Raw genomic sequence first — 19,001 nt, 5'->3', positions numbered from 1 at the left:
GACAGAGCCGGGCCCGCAGCAGCAGCAGCAGCAGCAGCAGTACCTCGTCAGTCAGCAGAATCGCGTTGCAGCGCACGTATATACTTTGTTCCTGGCGCGCGCAGCGTACATTATAAGAATAATAATAATAATAATACCCACACACGCACGGCGTTACAGAAGAGCGCAGCAGTCGATCGTCGTGCGCGACGCTGAGCGACTTTTCTTTTTTTTTTTGGTGAATCAACTGTGTGGCAACTTTGTGCGACGGGATACCAAACAAAAAAAAAAACAAAAAACAAAACAAAGGTCCGAAAGTTTTCGTATTTCCAGTGCGAGTGGTACGCAACGCAGCGGAGCAATGACGGACGTGCAGCGGAAGCTGGGGGAGGCTGCCGCAAAGCTCGCTGCTGCAAGCTCCAACTCGCCGCAAACAGGTGAGCTTGCGCCACCCTCTCCCGTTCGTCCTCCCGGGTGTTCTCTCGCTCTGCGAGCTTTGTGCGTCGGGCTATATTTTCGGCCGAAGCTCGTGAGCTTTTATTATTGCGATCGGAGGGCGTTTTGGCAGCCACGACGAGATTTTCGAATTGGGCGCTCGTTAGAGCGAGTCAAAGACTCGACGCGCTGCGCTAGAAAACGTATTGTGAAAAACATAACCGAACGAGAAGTTGGATGTCGAAGTCGCTGTCGGGACTTGAAGCTCGTAATTTTTTCTCGCTAAAAATACATTGTTTCGATCCTGCAAGATCCTGAATCCACGCCACCGACATAACCCCTCGCAAGCTCTTCGTCTCTTTCTTCTCTCGTCCTCTCGTCGAGCGTGTATATACGCATCGTACGTACTATATATATATACGCACGCAAACGGGGGATGCTGGAGCGAGCGACGCGACGACGATCGATGAAGAGATTCTGGAAATGTCGTGTGTACGGAGAGGTACATATCCGCGCATGCAGTGCGGTAAAACAGAGCAGAGGGAAAGATGCTGCGTATCTATCGACGCCGAACAAAAAAAAAAACAACAACAACAACGCGAGGTCGACTTTTTGCATCTATATTATATGTGTCGCGTTGTTGTCGTGCAAATTGCATGTACGTTACGAGAGTATGTCGTAATGACGCTCTCGGCGTTCGTGAATTATCAGCGGTGCGTATAGTTTATCTGTTGCTCGTCCGTCAGGGTACCACGCCTGCGTAGCACGGACTGCTTTTCTTCTTTTCTTTTCATCTGATTTATCGTTAACGAAGCCTCGCGACCAATAAACGTTGAGAACGAAGAAATATATAATATAATGATAATGAAATTCGTGCGCACGACAGATTCGATTATTTCGCACTTCGCCGAGGCTCTCTTAATTGACGCTCGAAAACCGAGCACGATAAACTTTGTGCGCGGCTTTGTCGTTATTACATTGCGATCGCTAATGCAGGTAAAGGAGAGCGTGTTTATAAACTTTGCAAAAAGCTCGACGGCGCGTCGATTCGCTATTAATATTACGTATGAAATTATTATTACATCGCAGTACGGAGCGATGAAAAAGTTTTTTAGGTACATCGAATCGCTTAAGCGGACTTGTGTTCGTGTCGACGCTCGAATATCATTTTACACGGTAAAACGTGCTGCGGATTTTATTATATATTCATCGTGTATCATGCGATATTATTCGGTTAACGAATGAATGTGCTTTATTATATGCGATGTAACGCAGTGCGATATTTAACTAGGCTATAGTACGCGAACTAATCGAGATAATATAATGCGCACACGTGTGTACTTATAGATGAAATGCGAATGCGATGCATGTGTTTCACTCGAGACGCTTTAATTGCTCGCTAGGAACTTTGAGTGGAAATCTACACCTATCAATCGATGGACTTTTTATCTCCTCTACTCCTTTTTTTTCTTTCGCGTGTAATTACACAGCGCAGAAGCGTCGGAATACATTAAGCTCGTTGAACTGCCGACTAGGCGTATGTACATATCGCAGAGAGCTGCAGCAACCAAGAGAAACTTCGAGTTAGCGCATGTACATAGGCGTGGGTGGTTTCTTCTTATGCAGTCGTCGAGTGGAGTTGTGCAATTGTGTTATACTCTCGTTCGCATGTGTATATAGGCTCGCGCGCAATTAGCGAACGACGCGTGGATTGTTTTTCGATCAAATATTAGCTCGAGAAACTTGGTCGTCTTTTTGAGCACTCGGCGATAGATCGTTTACACCGGTGTATAATAATAATACGTACGAAAGGAAAAGTCACGAAGCTCTGCTACGGGCAAAGTTGAAACTCGCTCGTTGACTTCGACTATGTATCGCGCGCGCCGCAACAATTATATAGGTATTGACGGAGGATCGCGAAAGCAGTAATGAAAGCGCTGCACACGTGACGCAGAGACACTCGTATGATCCGCATGGCTGAGAGCTGTAGCAGAAATCAATGAAATCGACGTGGTATCTCTCTCTCTCTCTCTCTCTAGGTGCAAGATGCTGCGCTGTAGTGTTACGGAATGCGGCAAAAAAGTCGCTGCTGCTGCTCTTTCGACTTTCACGAGTATATGCACGCGTGACATTCGAGTCGATGCACAATTTTGAACTTAGATTCGCGTTATCGACGCCTGGCTATATTTATTACGTTGTATATTCTCTATTAGTTTCGTATAATGGACCGTCGAGACGATGGCTGCCGTATCGCGACGAGCTCTTATATATATGTGTGTCTATCTTTCTGGCCTGCGAGAGCAGCTAGTCCATGCGCCTTGCCAAGATGTTATACATTGGTAATTCGAACGAGGCGCGCACGTTCGATGACCTCTTCTCTCCTATTTCGCTTCAGCGCGACCGAACTTCTTCTTTTTTTTTTATACACGATCGTCTGCGTCCGAAAAGCAGATCATAATTTTCAATTGACCCGATATATATGATTCTCTTGCAACCAGATTTTCGTTTGCGTTCTACGATCGATTCTCAACATCCATTCACATTGAGTACGTCGATTTGGAACGTTTTAAAATGTATTACTATATCCTTTCAACACATTCGGGCCGGTTCTCATAGCCGTTTTGGACTGGGATAATTTAAGCTTCCACCACTAGATGGCGAGTAACTTTTCTCTGTAAATCTGCAAGTGGCAAAGTACAAATAATCGTATAAGTCAAATCATGGTGTGGAAAGTCCAAACTTATCTCATCACACAATCTTATCTCATAACAAATCTGCAAATCGCAAAGTCAAAATAATTGTATAAAATACAAAGCACCGTTATAACATATCACTCCTCGCAAATTTTTTTTATCCCCAATTTAAATTCATTCATTCTTATAATTGAAAATACGGCGCGCACGCGAGTGTTTATATTCGCTAAACGCGCCGTCTCGAGTTCGAGGCTCGCTGCTGCACGCATATACGCAAGGGGGAAAGCTCCCGATGAAGAAGAGGGATGTCGTCGTCCTTGCGCGTACATTCATCGACCGACGACCGACGAGGCTTTTTTGCCTCGTCGCTTTTCTTCCGACGTACATCCTTTTATCTTCGGCTAAAAGCTCGTGCGAGTCGCGCGCAGTCAAGCACGTGCTGCGACCCTTGTCTCTCTCTCTCTCGTATGCTCGCGCTCGGTTTAACCCGATGACCCTTCAAAAGGATGCGTACAAAAAAACTGCGTCTGTATGTGTATATATGGAGTGCACGAGGGTTTGCACGTAGTTCGAAAATTTACGCGATAAAATAATGATGCAAGGCTTGAACGCTATATGCGTAGCTCGAATATTCGTATATTTATTTACATTATGTAAAAAGTTGATCGGTGCGGAGTCGTAGTCGCGACGTTGCACATTTTACCTCGCCAAATCGAGTTCACCGGTTCACGAAACTGCAACGTGTAGATACATTAGACGGAATATATATAATAATATATCAGACACCGTGTAGCCTATTCTCGGTCTCGTCTTTTTTATTTCGCACCGACAGATAGATAGACAGCTGTAGCTGCAAAGTGGAAGGGGGGGACCTATCTATATCTTTCTCGCACACACACGTATACACGCACGCGACAACTTTTATTATATTTAAAAGTTATGCAATAGTTTGAACGCCTGATAAGCTGTGCGGCACTCGAGCCTATGAGACTGTATATGCGTCGGTGCAGCTACATACGCATGTGTGTGAGCGACCTTGCGGCTAGATCTAGATTCAAATGGTCATACGCGTATATATACGCGTCAATCGGGACCGGGGCACATTATATACGATAGTAGTACACGTATAGTGCATAAGCTAAAGGCCATGGCTTATTGCGGATGTCGCGCGTTTTGCATTCATCGAGTAGTACACGCTCGCAGTTATGGAACTCAACTTATAAACGCGGATAGAAAAAAAAGAGCAATATGTAAAGAGCATCACCCCCTATAGTATCATTCATAGCTGCCACAAAAGAGGAAGAGAGAGAGAGAGAAAAAAAAGAGCCTAAAGCACGCGCGCCCGAGTAGACAGCGCGAATAAAACAGAGTATTAAGAGAGCAAAAGCTGGAGCATTAGACGCGCGCGTATATTTTTTTCGTATTATGTACGCGAGCGAGCCGCAGCGCGCATTGTTGCAGGCGATGTATATAAAGCTCGCGGTGCAAAGTGCCTATGCTGCTGCTGCTGCTGCTGCTGTAGGCTCTTTTATCGGTCGACGCACCGAGAGTAGTGTATATACCAAGCGCCGCAGACTCTCTCGCTCGTCGGTCGAATCGATACGATACACGGCATACAGAGAAAGAGAGAAGAGCAATACGACGCAGAGAGAGTTTCGTGTTCGGATAGATATTATACAATTCGCGATTCGTGTATACTTGATTTTATGCGAACGCAAACTGGAGAAATTAAATGTAGAGAATAGTTGATGTTAATGTATCAATCAGCTGGTAGAAATGCTCAACGTTAATAGTTGAAAAGTGGCTGTAAAAAATGTTTTCAAAGTGTCAACAAATATCAATTAAATTTTTGACGGCTTTTCTGTTTTAGTATATTTTTCAAATCATCAAATGACAATTTTACTATTTCGCGATAATACCATAGATTGAGTTTCCACCGCTAGATGGCTACAATGCTTTAAGCTGTAAATCTGCAAGTGGCAAAGTCAACATTACTGTATGAGTACTGCATAAGTACTGTAATATTGTCTCGATTATTATTTTTGTATTCTAAATGCTATTTTAACGCAGTGACACCATAATTATAGCAACTATTTTGCAAATCACCCATAAGTATATATTCGCGCTAAAATACTTTTTTTTTATCATTCGATATACAACGAACCGTTTGAATATCACTGTGAAGTTATTATTAAATATTCATTTCAACGAAAAAATTGCCAACGTAGGTATTCATGAAGTGAATTGAAGAAGTAGCTAAAAAAAAAAATTATCGGCCACAGATCGATCGCAACTTTCAGTTTCCTTTGTACTTCCGGTCGCGCACAAGCCCTCGACGCACCAATCTCTCTCTTCGCTCAGAAAAGCATCGTCCCCAAAACAAAGCATTAAAGGGGCTCGAAGCGTCATATTCGCCAACCCCTTTTGGTGAAAAATACAATCTTTGTCGATAACTTTATGAAGAGGCTGCGCTTCGATAAGTGAAAAAAAAATTCTCCTGAATAATCCATGTATCCATGTATCTATGAGCAGTGCAGTGCTTATTCTTTCAACGAAGGACAATAAAAGTTTCGACGTCGATTCCACGAGATACTCGACTACAAAAACGCGACGTTATGCCAGAAACAATAACGCGAGTCAAGTGCTCGAACGGAACTTAAACCCGAAAAAAATTCGAATTCGATATAAAAAGGGCGTTTCGATCACTTTTTCCATCGAATTTTTTAAGCAAGAATAAACTTTGCGATGCCTCGCATAGCCACACCACATCAAATCGAATCTCTCCTATATGTACCCCCGATAAAAAAAAAAATAATAATCGCGCCGGTTTCGAGTCCGTATACATATTTCGTGGGTGCGGTCCCTCTCTCATATACCTACACATACACATAATGTAATAACGCGCGCACGTATACGAAACTGCTACGATCTGCGTCTTGGCGTGACTGATCGTCGATCGATTTTACAGCGATTGGAGCGCGCGATCGAATTACCGATCTGTACATCGACATAAGTTCACGGATCCGCGCGCGGATCTCGATCATCGCCCACATAAGCGAACACAAGTCATAGAACCCACCCATGTGCGCGCTGCGCGGAGGCAGCTGGACGCTAAATGCCTAATGATCCAAAACGCGAACTCGAGGTAGATATAGCTTCTTCGAACGATCGATGCGTGCTACGTACAACTTTGAATTTAAATAGACGTATAGCACACCGACAAAAGACTGCAGACCAGCAGCAGCAGCAGCAGTAGCGGTTGACGATTCAAAAAGATTTTATAATGCGATAGGGAGTACCTATACACACTTACCTATATACATGCAATATGTATACAGAGCTCGAGCTTTCGCAAGACGTCAGACAGCAGCCTAGTATCAAAGCGTTTTTGTCGCGAACACGCGCGACGACTTCGACGACGTTGTTATAGGGCTTCGTCCCATGCTCACCGACGCGCTGATACGATATATATCTATGTGTGTTATATGTGCATTATAAGATACAGCGCGGGTCGCATCGAAGACATTTTTTTTTGCACGATACTTACCTGTAATAATGTCGCGAGCCTACAAAGTGTATATATACCTAAGGTACGCGTCTTTTGTTTGCTCTGGACATCTTGTCCGACGATACTCGGACTTTTTTTTATAAAATGTAATGCTATTAAGCTCTGGTATAGCGCATATGGCTTATAATGGTAATTGATACTGGAAGCTTCTTTATTTTGCTGCTGCTGCTGCTGCTGCTGTGGTCGTTGGATAACAGTGACGACGAGTGGATATCGAATTATTCTTCTTTTTTTTTGTTTTGCTTTTTTTGAACTTCACCGCGAGATAGTTAGCTGTTTCAAAAAAGAAAGAACTGTGTTCGATCGGATAGAGAGAGAGCCTTTTTTTTGGTTTCCTTCGGCCGATACTGTAGAGAGTGTAGATCTATTTCTACTTTTGCTTGCGTCGATATGAAAGTTACCCGACGAGGATGAATTTTTTTATTTGTTGAGTTTTGCATGATTAGAGACCGTTAGAAAGTTAATTAATAATAGGGTATTAAAATATTTGTAACAAAATATACTTGATCTCGAATTAAGGTAGTTGACGATTTCACAAGTATAGATGCAGTCATCGCATTCAAATTTACGACGTTCAATCACGTTAAGTGTCCTGTAATGACCGTCCCTCGTTCAACGAGCTTGCGTATGGAATTGATCAATAAAGGATTAACTTACCCCCGTTTTGAAAGCTCCGATGGAGAAAGTCGAGTGTGAATCCACCCCGGCATGCGCTGGTTCAATGGTAGAGTACGAGAGAGAGAATATATAAATTTTAAATGAACCGCAAGTCAAATGTAAATGAGGCTTCTTGCGGAGCGTTCCGAATTTTCACCCCGAACGCATAGCGTGCTGTATGTATAACGTATTCGAGCTTTTCATGAATGAAACACACGTCGACAAAACCGTTTCGAATTATAGCTGTGTGTAACGCGCGTTAATATGTTGAGTTTTCGCAATGCCTTATACGAGCTTCGCGTGTATGCGATTCATGAGCGTTCCAAAGTTTGATGATCGATCGGTTCGTAAAATACGATTGGCGATGCTCGAGCCCCAATTTTCAGTTAAAGAATAATCTTTGTTACGATTCCATGCACGATGGCAAGAATTTTCAATTACAATGATTAATTTATCATTACTTTTTTTGTTTCAGGTAAGCGTACCCAGAGAGGTGTTATTGACAGTACAAAATTTTCATAATTCAAAGACAAAACTCAAGTAAGCCTTTATTCAATGAGAATTTACGCTGTACGAATTGTTTTTTCCATTTGTAAAAAGTAACATAAATATGATCAAAGTTTAGCGTCGAAATCATATGAATTGTATATGAGCCATATTATGAATGAGAAAGTTATTTTTATTGATCAATGATCCTGCTAAATCTTGCGCGAGTATGATAATCAGTTGTCAGGATTAGTGTGAACTGACTTATGTGAAACAATGCTGAATTTGCAATGAAAATTTTCACGCAAAACGAGAATTATAGCTTTGATCGAGGGTGTCGTGGTAGTATACATGTAATATCAGAAATGAAGTTCAAATGAAAAGTCATTAGAGCTGCAGGTGGTAGTAAAATAATAACAGTCACGTCGATAATTTACTAAATATATATCAATTTTTTATACTAGAAAAATCGTGGTTCTATCGTGTCGAAATAAACGTGTGTGGTTGGATAGATGGCGCGTGTTGCATCGAGCGTGAGATTTTGAATTCCCTTTGTAACGTGATCTATAACGAGTACGGGTAGGCGCATGATGCGCTTAAAGATACATATGCATACCTTATTTAGTGAATTCATCGCACACCGCGGGGTGGAAATGAAAACTTTGGTCCGTCCTGCCATTCAATACTCCTAATCTCTTTGTACACACAGATTACAGACCCCGCAACAACAGAACGGTATCGAGTAACAAATCCACCTTCCATCGCCAAAAAAAAAATCTACATAGTACATACACATCGAAAAGCTTCGTAGTACCGGTACCGAACATTTTTAAACCTTATATTTATATGCTTTCGTTTAACGTATTACAGCCGCTAAGTACACCGCGTATCCGCGAGGCGCCTGCGCGTATACTGCCTTTATACATGTATTCCCGAGTCACGCACACACACAAACACACTCGTCACGCGGACTCATCGTCAGGATATATAATGCAAGCTCTAACTTGCGCGCGCGCCGAAAGCTTAGAAGTGATAGTTTCGAATCGTCGTCGTCGTCGTCGTCGCGAAAAAAGCGACGGACTCGGCCGCAAGCACGAAGGCAGTGACTCGCGACCTTTCGCACCGGCGTGACGTATTACTATTGTATGTGCGTATAATAACAACCGATCGCGGGTTTTCGCTTGAGATTTTTCGTTCGTTACTGTTTTGTTTCGTTTTGCAACAAAAAGCTTCTTTTATTATAGATTTGTGTAGTCCGAAAATTGTGCACGTAGGGTAGTAACTCGCGCGGACCGTAACAAGGTAAGATTTTCGGGGAGCTTACGAGCGTAGACTGATTAGCATTAGATAGTTTGATTCGAACGAGTTAAATTGAAAAAAGCTTCGCTCGCAACGAAATCGAGCTCTTATACCCGCACGCAGCTGTAGATAGAATCCACCTGTTTACCCAATATTGTACGTTGCACGATCGCGCGCTCGCAAGCTCGCAAGCTCTCTCCGCATTCATCCTTATCAGTCCACGAGAAAGTGAGCTTTTATAGTTGAATGCATACATGAAATTACCCTTTCCCATAAACGATACATCGCCTCTTTTTTATCCCCACACACATACACATGTATACCTATATCGCCCCATCGGAAAGCGGTCTTTCGCGTGTCGTATACTTCAGCGACAGACCGCTTTGCGCGAAAAATCGATCGAACGCGCGCGATACTCGTATTTCTTCTTCTTCTTTTTTTTTTTTCATCTCTCTCGCTCATTGCGCAACGCTGTATACGCGTGCGGCACGCCGTCGCCGCGTTCATTCAAGCTTGCGCGCCTCTCTCGCTCTGCATATTTTGCTTTCATTTTTTATGAAATTCCTAGACCCGTGCGCGCTGGTCGTACGGGTGTGTACTTTATGAAAAATTCAGGAGTCTGCCGCTTGGAATTAATTTTCATGTTCCGTCGCTCTGCTGCTGCTTCGAGCTTTTTACTTATTTATTTATTTATTTACTTATTTTTGCGCTTTTATCTCTGTCGCTTGATCGCTTTACATATCGATTCCGTAACTTCGGGAGCTTTGACACTGTCGGTCATACGGTGGAAAAAAGCTCACTTTTAAAAGCACGAAAATTCATACGCTACAAGTATATATAGTCTCTTTGTTAATTTTTAATGTAACTTTACACTAAAAGGCTTTAGTTTCTGTACGCAAAAAACTCGAGACAAGCACACGTGCGTGCATGAAAAATTCTAATTCACGTCCCGGCATCGTGAGCGCGCTCGTATAATATAAAAGATCCGATCAGGAACGGTTATCGATTAAATATACACTCACACTCACGCGTACGTGCAGCATAAGCTCGTGCTCGTACATTATGCTATATATATGTGTGTGTGTGAGGGATGCATAGCGATTCTAAATGGCTTCGTCGCGAGTGTATATTCCAACCTCGAGGGGCGCCTTTCAATTAGCATCGCAAAAGCCCAACGATGATGTTTGTATATATTACATACATATACGAAAATTCTTATCGCAATTACGTATTTCTCTCTATTTGAAGCCAATTGTGTGTAAAAGTCAAGGTATCAATTTCAAAAATCTTCTCACTATTACCCGTGCAGTTTAAATTAGAACAGCGCACTTCTCCTATGAACAAATTGCTTTTTGAAACGGGAGGAGGAGTACACCTCGATGAAATTGCTTTCGAGTAGGCATATACTCACTCACCATTGACATGGAAAATTTTATAGAGAGAGCAGCCGCGGGGGCGTTATTGAGCTTCATTTTATAATGATGTTGTTGTTGTTGAAAACTTCCTCGTTGTGCAATTTAGGCTCTCTTATCTGGCGAGCCCAATCGGTGACAACGGCTCGAGGAAGCAACGAAATAAAAAAAAACATCGCTTCGTTGGAATTGCCAAGTTCTCTTTTTCGCACGATTGCTAATCGATTTGTTTCTTCTTACTCGATGTAACGCGTTGCAGTGTGAAGAGCATGATTGTATTTTTTCTTTTTTTTGGTACAAGTCGTATACACGAGTACATCCAAAAAAAGTTTATCATTGCAACCACGATGTATTTCAAGGACTCGGCAATTAGTCCTCTCGAATTTACCTATATATAATCGGAATCGGCGAAAGCGTATACACCTTTTATAGAGCTTTGCACGAAACACGCACGTGTCCATAAACTTACTTTACTTATTCGCACGGCGAATCGATTGATTCGCACACACAGGGTATGAGGGTGAATTACTCAAACAAAAAGTAGAAGCAAAATTATCAGGCCAAGTTCGGATTATTTATGAGAGTTACACCGCGCGACTCAGAATAGAAAAAGTAGTTTTTTTTTGTATGATTCGCGAATGTATAAATCAGCAAAATGGATCACTGTAAACATGTCATGCCGCGCTCGGCTCCGAAATTGCTTACCTAAAATATTGTCGTACCAGCCCGCCCTCCGAGCAGGACAAATAGCCACGATAATAAACCTAAGTGCCTTTTCTTTGTTTTTTTTTTTTTTACTCATTTTGTATTTTTAATCGATGAAGTACGAAGTCGAACAAATGCACAATTTTACGAACGAACGCGAGACACAAGTTCCTGTAAATAAAGATTCGCAAACTTTAATAATATTCTCGAAACAATAATGAAGTTTTTAAAAGGGCTCTGTAGAGGTACGATAAGCATGCGGTGCATAAAAGACGCCCGTCAGTCGCGCGCGCGCGAGCGGAAACAAAAAAAAGCTCGCGTCGTGCAGGCTCTAAACGTTTGCATAAAAAAAAAAGGGTAAAAGGAAAGAAAGAAGGTCAACGGTCGATGAGCATTACACGCACACCCCCCCCGGCTATATGGTTGATGCTCGGTGAAATTTAATGGTCGAAAAAAAGTGTTTTATTTGTCGCACGTGTCACAAAATTTTATCAAAATTTTCGAGACGTTTTGGAAGATTTTCAGTAATCAAATTTTCTAGTAATTTTCTTCCAGAAGCCACTCGAGACTGAGTTATAAATTGTTATAATATTACTTCTAAAATAGGTAATAAGATAGTGCCGAAAATTCTAATGAAATTTTATGACCTGTACGGCAGCAAAAATAAGATTTTCATGGAAGCAAAAAAATATTTTTTTCGTCTATAGATTTCTCAGAGAATCGGCCATATATCGTATGCATTTTGCCAAGTCGTCTACATATTTGATCCTACATACCTATATAGCGACTGGCAGAGAGAGAGAGAGAGAGAGAGAGAGAGAGAGGATATTTTCGTGGCTCGTATAGATACGATGCATACATATCACGAGTTCTCCCCAGCGAAATTCTTACAAATGCAATCACGAAATATATACTTGTAGGGCATATTTTGACCCGCTTTTCGATCACAGTACTCGCATATAGATGCACATACCGCGCATTATAGTCGTACATTTCGAATTGCTTTTGTTTTCTACTGTAGCTGCGCGAATATAAAAATTTACAATTATATACCCGCAGTGTCTGTCTGTGCTGGGGTGTGTGTATGTATATTTATACGATAAACCGCGTGTCGTCGCGTGGCCATTAAAAACTCTTTAGAAAACTTTTGCAGCCGCGAATGGTTAGAGAAAGGGGGGAAAAAAAAAGAAAGCAACCATCAAATCTGTCAGAAACTTTGACATTAATTCGCGACCAAATAAAGTAATTAAATTAGTTCGAATGAAATGGCGAGAGAAAAAAGAAAAAAAAATGTATTCACGATATAATCGATCAGTTTGTAACCGTTTATTCTTGACCTATTATACCCTTATTATCTCACACTTTGAATAAATCGATAAAACGTTTATTAAGTTGTTACGCGCGAGAAAACAGCTGTCACGAACGGGGTTCTTTCGAACTTGCTTCTATGCTCTCTATCCGTCACAGATATGTGAAAAAATCTTATGAATGCACTATAGGATTGTAAAATACAGGTACTTTCATGAAATAACGCGAGTGAATAAATGACGATGATGTACGACTATTCTGCACGTTGGCATTAATTTCAATTTATTTTGAAAATAGTTAAGTTATTTACACCTGGCACAATACATAGATCATTGAATGAAATATTTACAGCGAAATGAGGTACTCGTGTAGAGTCACACTTGTAATTCAAAAGAAAGTGACATGCAACAGGTCATGATTATAAATAGAACACCATTGGACACTATTTTTAAATCGATTGCAATTGCACGGTACAAACGATTTTTTTGAAATATGTCTTTGTTTTTTAACGAACGAGTTTTATTGGATATTACGTACACGGCAGTTTTTGAGAAATAATCTAACAATGGAACCGCAACAAACACCTCAAGCTCCGAGCGAGCAACAGATCGGAATGAAATTGATGACGGTAAGGAATTAAGGAGAAAAGCAAGCAGAAAATTAAGACGCGCACCAAAGTAATTACAGATCGAAAGCAAATTTTCACGCATCTTTTGACACGAATGACGAACAATGCACTACTCCCACATTGTTTTGTGAAAAATGCGTTCAGACGATTGATTGATTGATTCGTACATGTCGTGTAAAATTTTTGGTTGATTTCGTGTGTAAGCTTGTTTCGACTCATCATCATCAAGTAGTAATGTATAATACGATCACATCCATCACTCGCTCTCACTCGAGCGTCAAAGTGAAAGCGTAATAGCACATTGAAACACATGCATGTGTGTGCATAATAGGTAACCAAGCAGGGGCCCGCGGCACCGATCCTCGGCGCGCCGCAATTGCCACAAGGCCCGAGATTTCCAAATCCTCCAAGTAACGGACCACCGGGTCAACCACCCGGGACAGGACCGCCGAGATTCCCTCCGGATAATCGAGCTCAATTGTTGAATCCGAGCCAGCAGCCGCCGGTACCGAGGCCGCCGTTCAACGGGCCGGTACCTCAGCGCGCGCCACCGCCCAGAAACGTCTTCTTCGGCCGTCCACCGGGTCCACCGGGTCCACCAGGTGCTGCCGCTCCTCCTCGATTTCCACCTCAGCCAGGACCGCCACCTCCGCCGGGAGGAGGATTTCCAGCGGGTCCGAGACCACCCGTACCCTACGGTCAGCCGGGATTTCCACCTCGGCCACCGTACCCAGCCGGTAGCGAGGCACCGCGGCCAAGACCACCGCTGCAGCGCACCGAGTCTCTGGGTGCGGATAACAGACCTCGAGGAGCGCCCGGTCCGCAGCAGCCAGCTCAAACGCTCGAGGGTCGCAGGGCCCGTTTCGGTCCGAGCTTGAGCGTGGAGAGCGTCGCCGAGGTGGAGGTCCACCAGGCGCAAAGCCGGCCGATGAGCGCCGTGAGCGAGGACGGTACTAGCGGCGGCGGCCCGGAGGCTGCGAAGGTCCTCGCCGCGCGCCCACCGACCGGTAAAAATGTCGAGAGACAGCAGAGCAGCGAGGAAAAACAGTGCCCCGTGCCCGCTAAAAATAACGTCAACGGCGATCACGCAGCCGCGAACAAAGCCGAACCGGCCAAGGCCCCGGCCACGCCGGCGAACAACAACAACGAACACGGCATCAAGGGTTTCGACGACGGGGTGAGAAAGTCACTGACTACGCCGCCACCTCCGCTACCCTCCGTAGCTGCTGCTGCTACCAAGGAAGAACCGAAGGAGAAGAAAGACGACGACGGCGACGACGTTGCCCAGAAAAAAAAGAAGATGACCGTCGAGCTGGACGCGACGAGGGACACCGCCGACGACGAGAGGCTGTCCAAGGAGCGAGGCATCGCCTCGGCCAAGGCCGTCAAGCAGACGGGCGAGAGTAAACCCGTGAAAAAATCGCCGTCCCTGCAGAAAATACAGAGATCAGGTTACTTGAATTATCGAGATGTACAGTTAGATTTATAGGCGTATATAATAGGGCACTTGAGTTTTGGCTTTGAAAATTTAAGGTTTTTTTTATATATATATTTCAATCCTCGAATTTTTGTTTTTGTTCTTTTTAGACGTCGAAAACGACAGCGGGGTTGACGAATCGACGCAACGCCGAGAGGTAACTTATTTCGCAATTTGTACGATAAATAATAAGTATTATACGGACGAGTATGTAACTGAGAAATTTCCTCGCAGATCCCAAGAGCGAACGGATTGGCGAAAAAGACGCGAGACCTCGAGAAACGATCCATGTCCTGCTCGCCCGTGAAGACTCCCAACAAAAGCCTGAGATCGCCGTTGAAAACGCCCGACGGGCTGCCCACCTCGGCTCTCGATGGCAAAAAGAGTAAGCTCCCGTACAACACCCTGAATTCTGCGAGTCAACGATCGTTGTTTAATTGAAAATTTTCTGTTCGCCGTTCGTCGCGCAGAAGTGCCGATGAACAAGATCCAGGTGGGCGCGGCGCCGTCGCCCAATCTCAAGGCCGTGCGCTCCAAGATCGGCTCGCTTCAGAACGCCACCCACAAGCCCGGCGGCGGCAACATCAAGATCGAGAACAAGAAGCTGGACTTCAGCGGCGCCCAGGCCCGGATCGCGGCCAAGAACGACAGCTACGCGCCCCACGGCGGCGACAAGAAGATCCAGCAGGTCAAGCTCCAGTGGAACGCCAAGTCGAAGATCGGCTCGCTCGGCAACACGAGCTACAAGCCCGGCGGTGGCGACAAAAAGATCGAGTCGATCAAGCTGGATTTCAAGGACAAGGCCAAGCCGAAAGTCGGATCCAAGGAGAATACGAAACACGTGCCCGGGGGTGGGACCGTCAAGGTATAGACATTCGAATTCATTTTTTTATTGAAAGATACGAACGACTGTTTAAGAATAATTGTTAGATTTCCAGCTGGGAAATCTAAATCTATTTGAATTGAGAATCTAGCTTAATGTTCAATTGTCTAGCTGGATTTTTTACTCGAAAGTCTAGTTCGATTTGAAAATGAATATGAGGAAAGATTCAAAGACAATACTTATAATCCGTACAAATAAATCAGTACTCTTGGAATTTTATTAAAAATAAATTTTCTATGTTTGAAATGTTTGATTTTCATCGAGCTAGATTTTGATGATTTAAAAACTATCTAGATTTCGACTCAAATGGAGCTGGATTTCGAGTCAAATCGAACTAAATCTACACACTTGGAAATCCAGTAATTATTTTTAAACGGAGACTGCATTATAATCTTTATACAATTAATTTTGACTGATATTTTTAGCCATAATTTTTTTAACTAGACTAGATGATAAATATAAACATGCATGACTGCAACTACTCATAAATGACTATGATAATTGTATACTGATATATTCCAAAAATATTTTTCTAACGCATGCCTAAACTCTGACATAAACTAAACAAGAAAAATACACACACGGCACTCTTACGTAATACAAATGAGATCTCTGGACGAAATGCAGCAAATATCTAAAGCTTATTACAGTTGCGTAACTTAACATAAATAAGCTTAAAAGCTTTCATCATTGATTATTTCGAGCAACAACAACAATACATTCGCCTTTTAATTTTTTTTTTTTTTAATACTGCGTATATAACAAAAGTCAAAATAATACTGGACAATTACGAACAGCATAATAATCCATATAACAATAGAGCAATGACTTATTGGGTTTGTTATTAAAAAACTAAAAAAAAAAAAAAATAAAGACACCGTCGACGTCGAAAAAATCTCCAGCTGAAAAGGCCAGCCCAGCCGATAACGTAAGTAACACAATGATAATCAGGCGATTGTAAATCGATCGTGTGTGCAGCACCTCTCTATATATGCTACTATATACTAACTCATTGTTAAGTACATCTGTGTAAAGCTTTTTACATATTTCATCGCAAAAAAAAAGAATTACACGCGCTTTTGTGGGCACTATTCTTGGTACTATTCACACGAGTGAGCTTTTGTTATGCAATTTGAGTGCACTTGACAGTAATGAAAAAGAAAAAAATAATAATAATGATAAGCATAAGTGTTATGTGGTCCATTTTCGAGGAAACTTAGTAGGAGATCACGGCAATGTTGGTATTATTACGTAAAAACGTCATCGTCTTTCTCTCTGTCCGCCCTTCTCTCTCTCTCTCTTTCTCTCTTAGATTTTCATCAATTTGTGTCTGTCTTCCAAAGCCACGATTCGAGTGTGATTTCGAATCAAAAAAAAACAACACCCTCGACTCAAAATCCGATGTACTGATTAACCCGAATTTTCGCAGATCGAGACGCATAAAGTGGAGGTGAAGGCCGAGAGCAAGATCGGCTCGTTGGACAACGTCAAGCACAAGCCGGGCGGCGGCGACAAGAAGATCTTCGACGACAAGACGTACCTGCGACAGACGTCGTCGAGCCACGGGGGCAGCGTCAGTGGAAGTGTCGGTGGCAGCGGAACGCAGGTATGATTTTAAATAATCCATTTCTTTTCCTAAGTAAAAAAAATCACGCGCGCTTATTCGAGTCACGAGCAAAAGTATTATTATACACAAAGTAGTTTAGCTTCATAGACAAGTAGATATTTTCACTCTACGATATATCATTGCTTTTGCCCAAAAGTAACTCGAAAAAGACGCATCGATTTATGTTGAATCTAACGACCGAATTCCCAAAAAAAAAATCAAATTTGGTTATCGCACAGAGCCCGGTACCGTCGAGCCGATCGGTCGACAAAAATGGACTGCCCATCTCGGACGAGAATCTCAACCAAGAGCGTTAAATTGTGCGCGTGGTGTGTGTGATAAATCATCATCGACGTTTCCAACGCAGAGATCCATTATCATCATCGTCGTTATTTTCCCTCGACCTTTTACCCTTGCAGCTGATTCGTAAATGATAAAGTAGGATATAGATAAAATTATCCTCGAATAACCATGTAACGCGTACGATTTATCAACGGTATTTTTTCGAGGTAAATGATTTCCCTCAAGTCACTGTATGATGTAGTTTGTCACTGCAATGAAAAAAAGATCCTCGCGTTAGGATGATTCTCTTTTTGACGTGTTATTCACTTCCCGACTCGACGTTTCATGTAACGAAAAAGAAATAAAAAAATAAAAACGTTAACGTAAATAATACTCACGATTATCGATTCGACGGAGACTATGGTCGAATCAAGAAACATTTCTTACTATTACATAATTATTATTATTATTATTATTACTTATCGAAACCTACATAGTGGGTAGACTACTCTGAGAGACACGCGACGCCACACTAATTAATATACGATGTAAATATAGACAAAAAGAGCTTAAATTTAAGCTTGATGGAAGATGCTCTAATATTATTCATTATAATATTGTCATAGATAACAGTAAAAATTTTATCCTGTAAAACGTATGATATAAAGAAAATGTTCACAATTTAAAAAAAAAAAAAACAACAACTCAAACAATGCTAGATATAATCACATATAATAATAAAAAGTGTCTTGATTTTGAATGTCTTGAGTAAATATTTTGTATTGATTAAGTATAAATTAAAAAATCAACGTAACATTAAAAAAACCATTATCAAAAATAAAAACTGCTTACTCACTGTTACTTTGTGATTATTGTTTTTCTTGCTTCTTCTTACAATAGTATTGAAACTCCATTTTTTAATTACAGAATTTTTTACTGTATAGAGAGCAAATGAGAAGGAAAAACTTGAGTGTGCCTACAATAAAGTCTTAGCTCTAAATTTTTTCGTTTTGCATCCCCGCGTGTGATGTGTTTTACCACGATAACAAGATCAAAATGCATGACTGTGAAAAAAGTCGATCGTTTTCCTAATGAATTAGATAAACAAACTTGATAACGCTTTAATGAAAAAAAAGTTGTGTATTTAATTTGAAATAGTTAGCTTATTACCGCTTTTGTACATATGGATCTATTAATCGCGAACCCATACAATAATTGTGAGCCGCGCAATGATGATGTAGGTGCGGTAGTTCATTAAAAACATACGTAATGCACGTATATACATTAACTATATTACGAATACAAATAGACTTTATAATCACGTTTCACGAGCGACATATGCGAAATCGAACATCGTAATTGTAATGCAAAACAACACGTATATGTATTGTTATAATATAATGTAATGAGCATGCATTCGACACACGATTCAACAAAACCAAAAACTGTACTTTATTATATTATATTATATAGATATTATTAAAATGATTATTTTGTTGTCAAGTCAATCATTTTGTGTCATATTATCGCACCTTGTTCAATTCCTGTGTCCTAGATTAATCGTATGATTATATAGTATTTAC

At 41.8% G+C, this 19,001-nt stretch overlaps 1 protein-coding gene across 3 annotated transcripts; it reads left to right on the top strand.

The window, feature by feature from the left end:
* The first annotated feature begins 8,886 nt into the window (after positions 1–8,886).
* Positions 8,887–18,926, top strand: LOC106657124 (microtubule-associated protein tau-like). 3 transcript variants are annotated; one of them, XM_014378444.2, is made up of 9 exons: positions 8,887–9,120; positions 13,087–13,170; positions 13,502–14,621; positions 14,758–14,804; positions 14,882–15,032; positions 15,118–15,512; positions 16,405–16,458; positions 16,960–17,136; positions 17,376–18,926. In XM_014378444.2, the coding sequence occupies exons 2-9, from the start codon at positions 13,108–13,110 to the stop codon at positions 17,451–17,453; spliced, it is 2,085 nt and encodes a 694-aa protein (XP_014233930.1). In that variant the 5' UTR covers positions 8,887–9,120; positions 13,087–13,107; the 3' UTR covers positions 17,454–18,926. The 3 variants fall into 3 exon arrangements, with proteins under 3 accessions (XP_014233930.1, XP_014233931.1, XP_014233932.1); XM_014378445.2 differs by having other exon boundaries at positions 13,060–13,170; XM_014378446.2 differs by lacking the exons at positions 8,887–9,120; positions 16,405–16,458 and having other exon boundaries at positions 10,670–13,170.
* Positions 18,927–19,001: the final 75 nt, after the last annotated feature.

Source organism: Trichogramma pretiosum, unplaced genomic scaffold, assembly GCF_000599845.2.
Source record: "Trichogramma pretiosum strain Unisexual culture from Peru unplaced genomic scaffold, Tpre_2.0 scaffold145, whole genome shotgun sequence".
In the NCBI taxonomy this organism is placed as follows: domain Eukaryota; kingdom Metazoa; phylum Arthropoda; class Insecta; order Hymenoptera; family Trichogrammatidae; genus Trichogramma; species Trichogramma pretiosum.
The sequence above is the reverse complement of the archived record's forward strand: the minus strand, read 5'-3'. Positions and strand labels throughout refer to the sequence as shown.

Excerpts from the sequence above, each read along its gene's own strand:
- LOC106657124 (XM_014378444.2), top strand. The coding sequence starts at position 13,108 with ATGGAACCGCAACAAACACCTCAAGCTCCGAGCGAGCAACAGATCGGA. Across the intron at positions 15,513-16,404 it reads CCGGGGGTGGGACCGTCAAG|ACACCGTCGACGTCGAAAAA; the intron begins GTATAGACATTC and ends AAAAAAATAAAG. Across the intron at positions 16,459-16,959 it reads AGGCCAGCCCAGCCGATAAC|ATCGAGACGCATAAAGTGGA; the intron begins GTAAGTAACACA and ends GAATTTTCGCAG.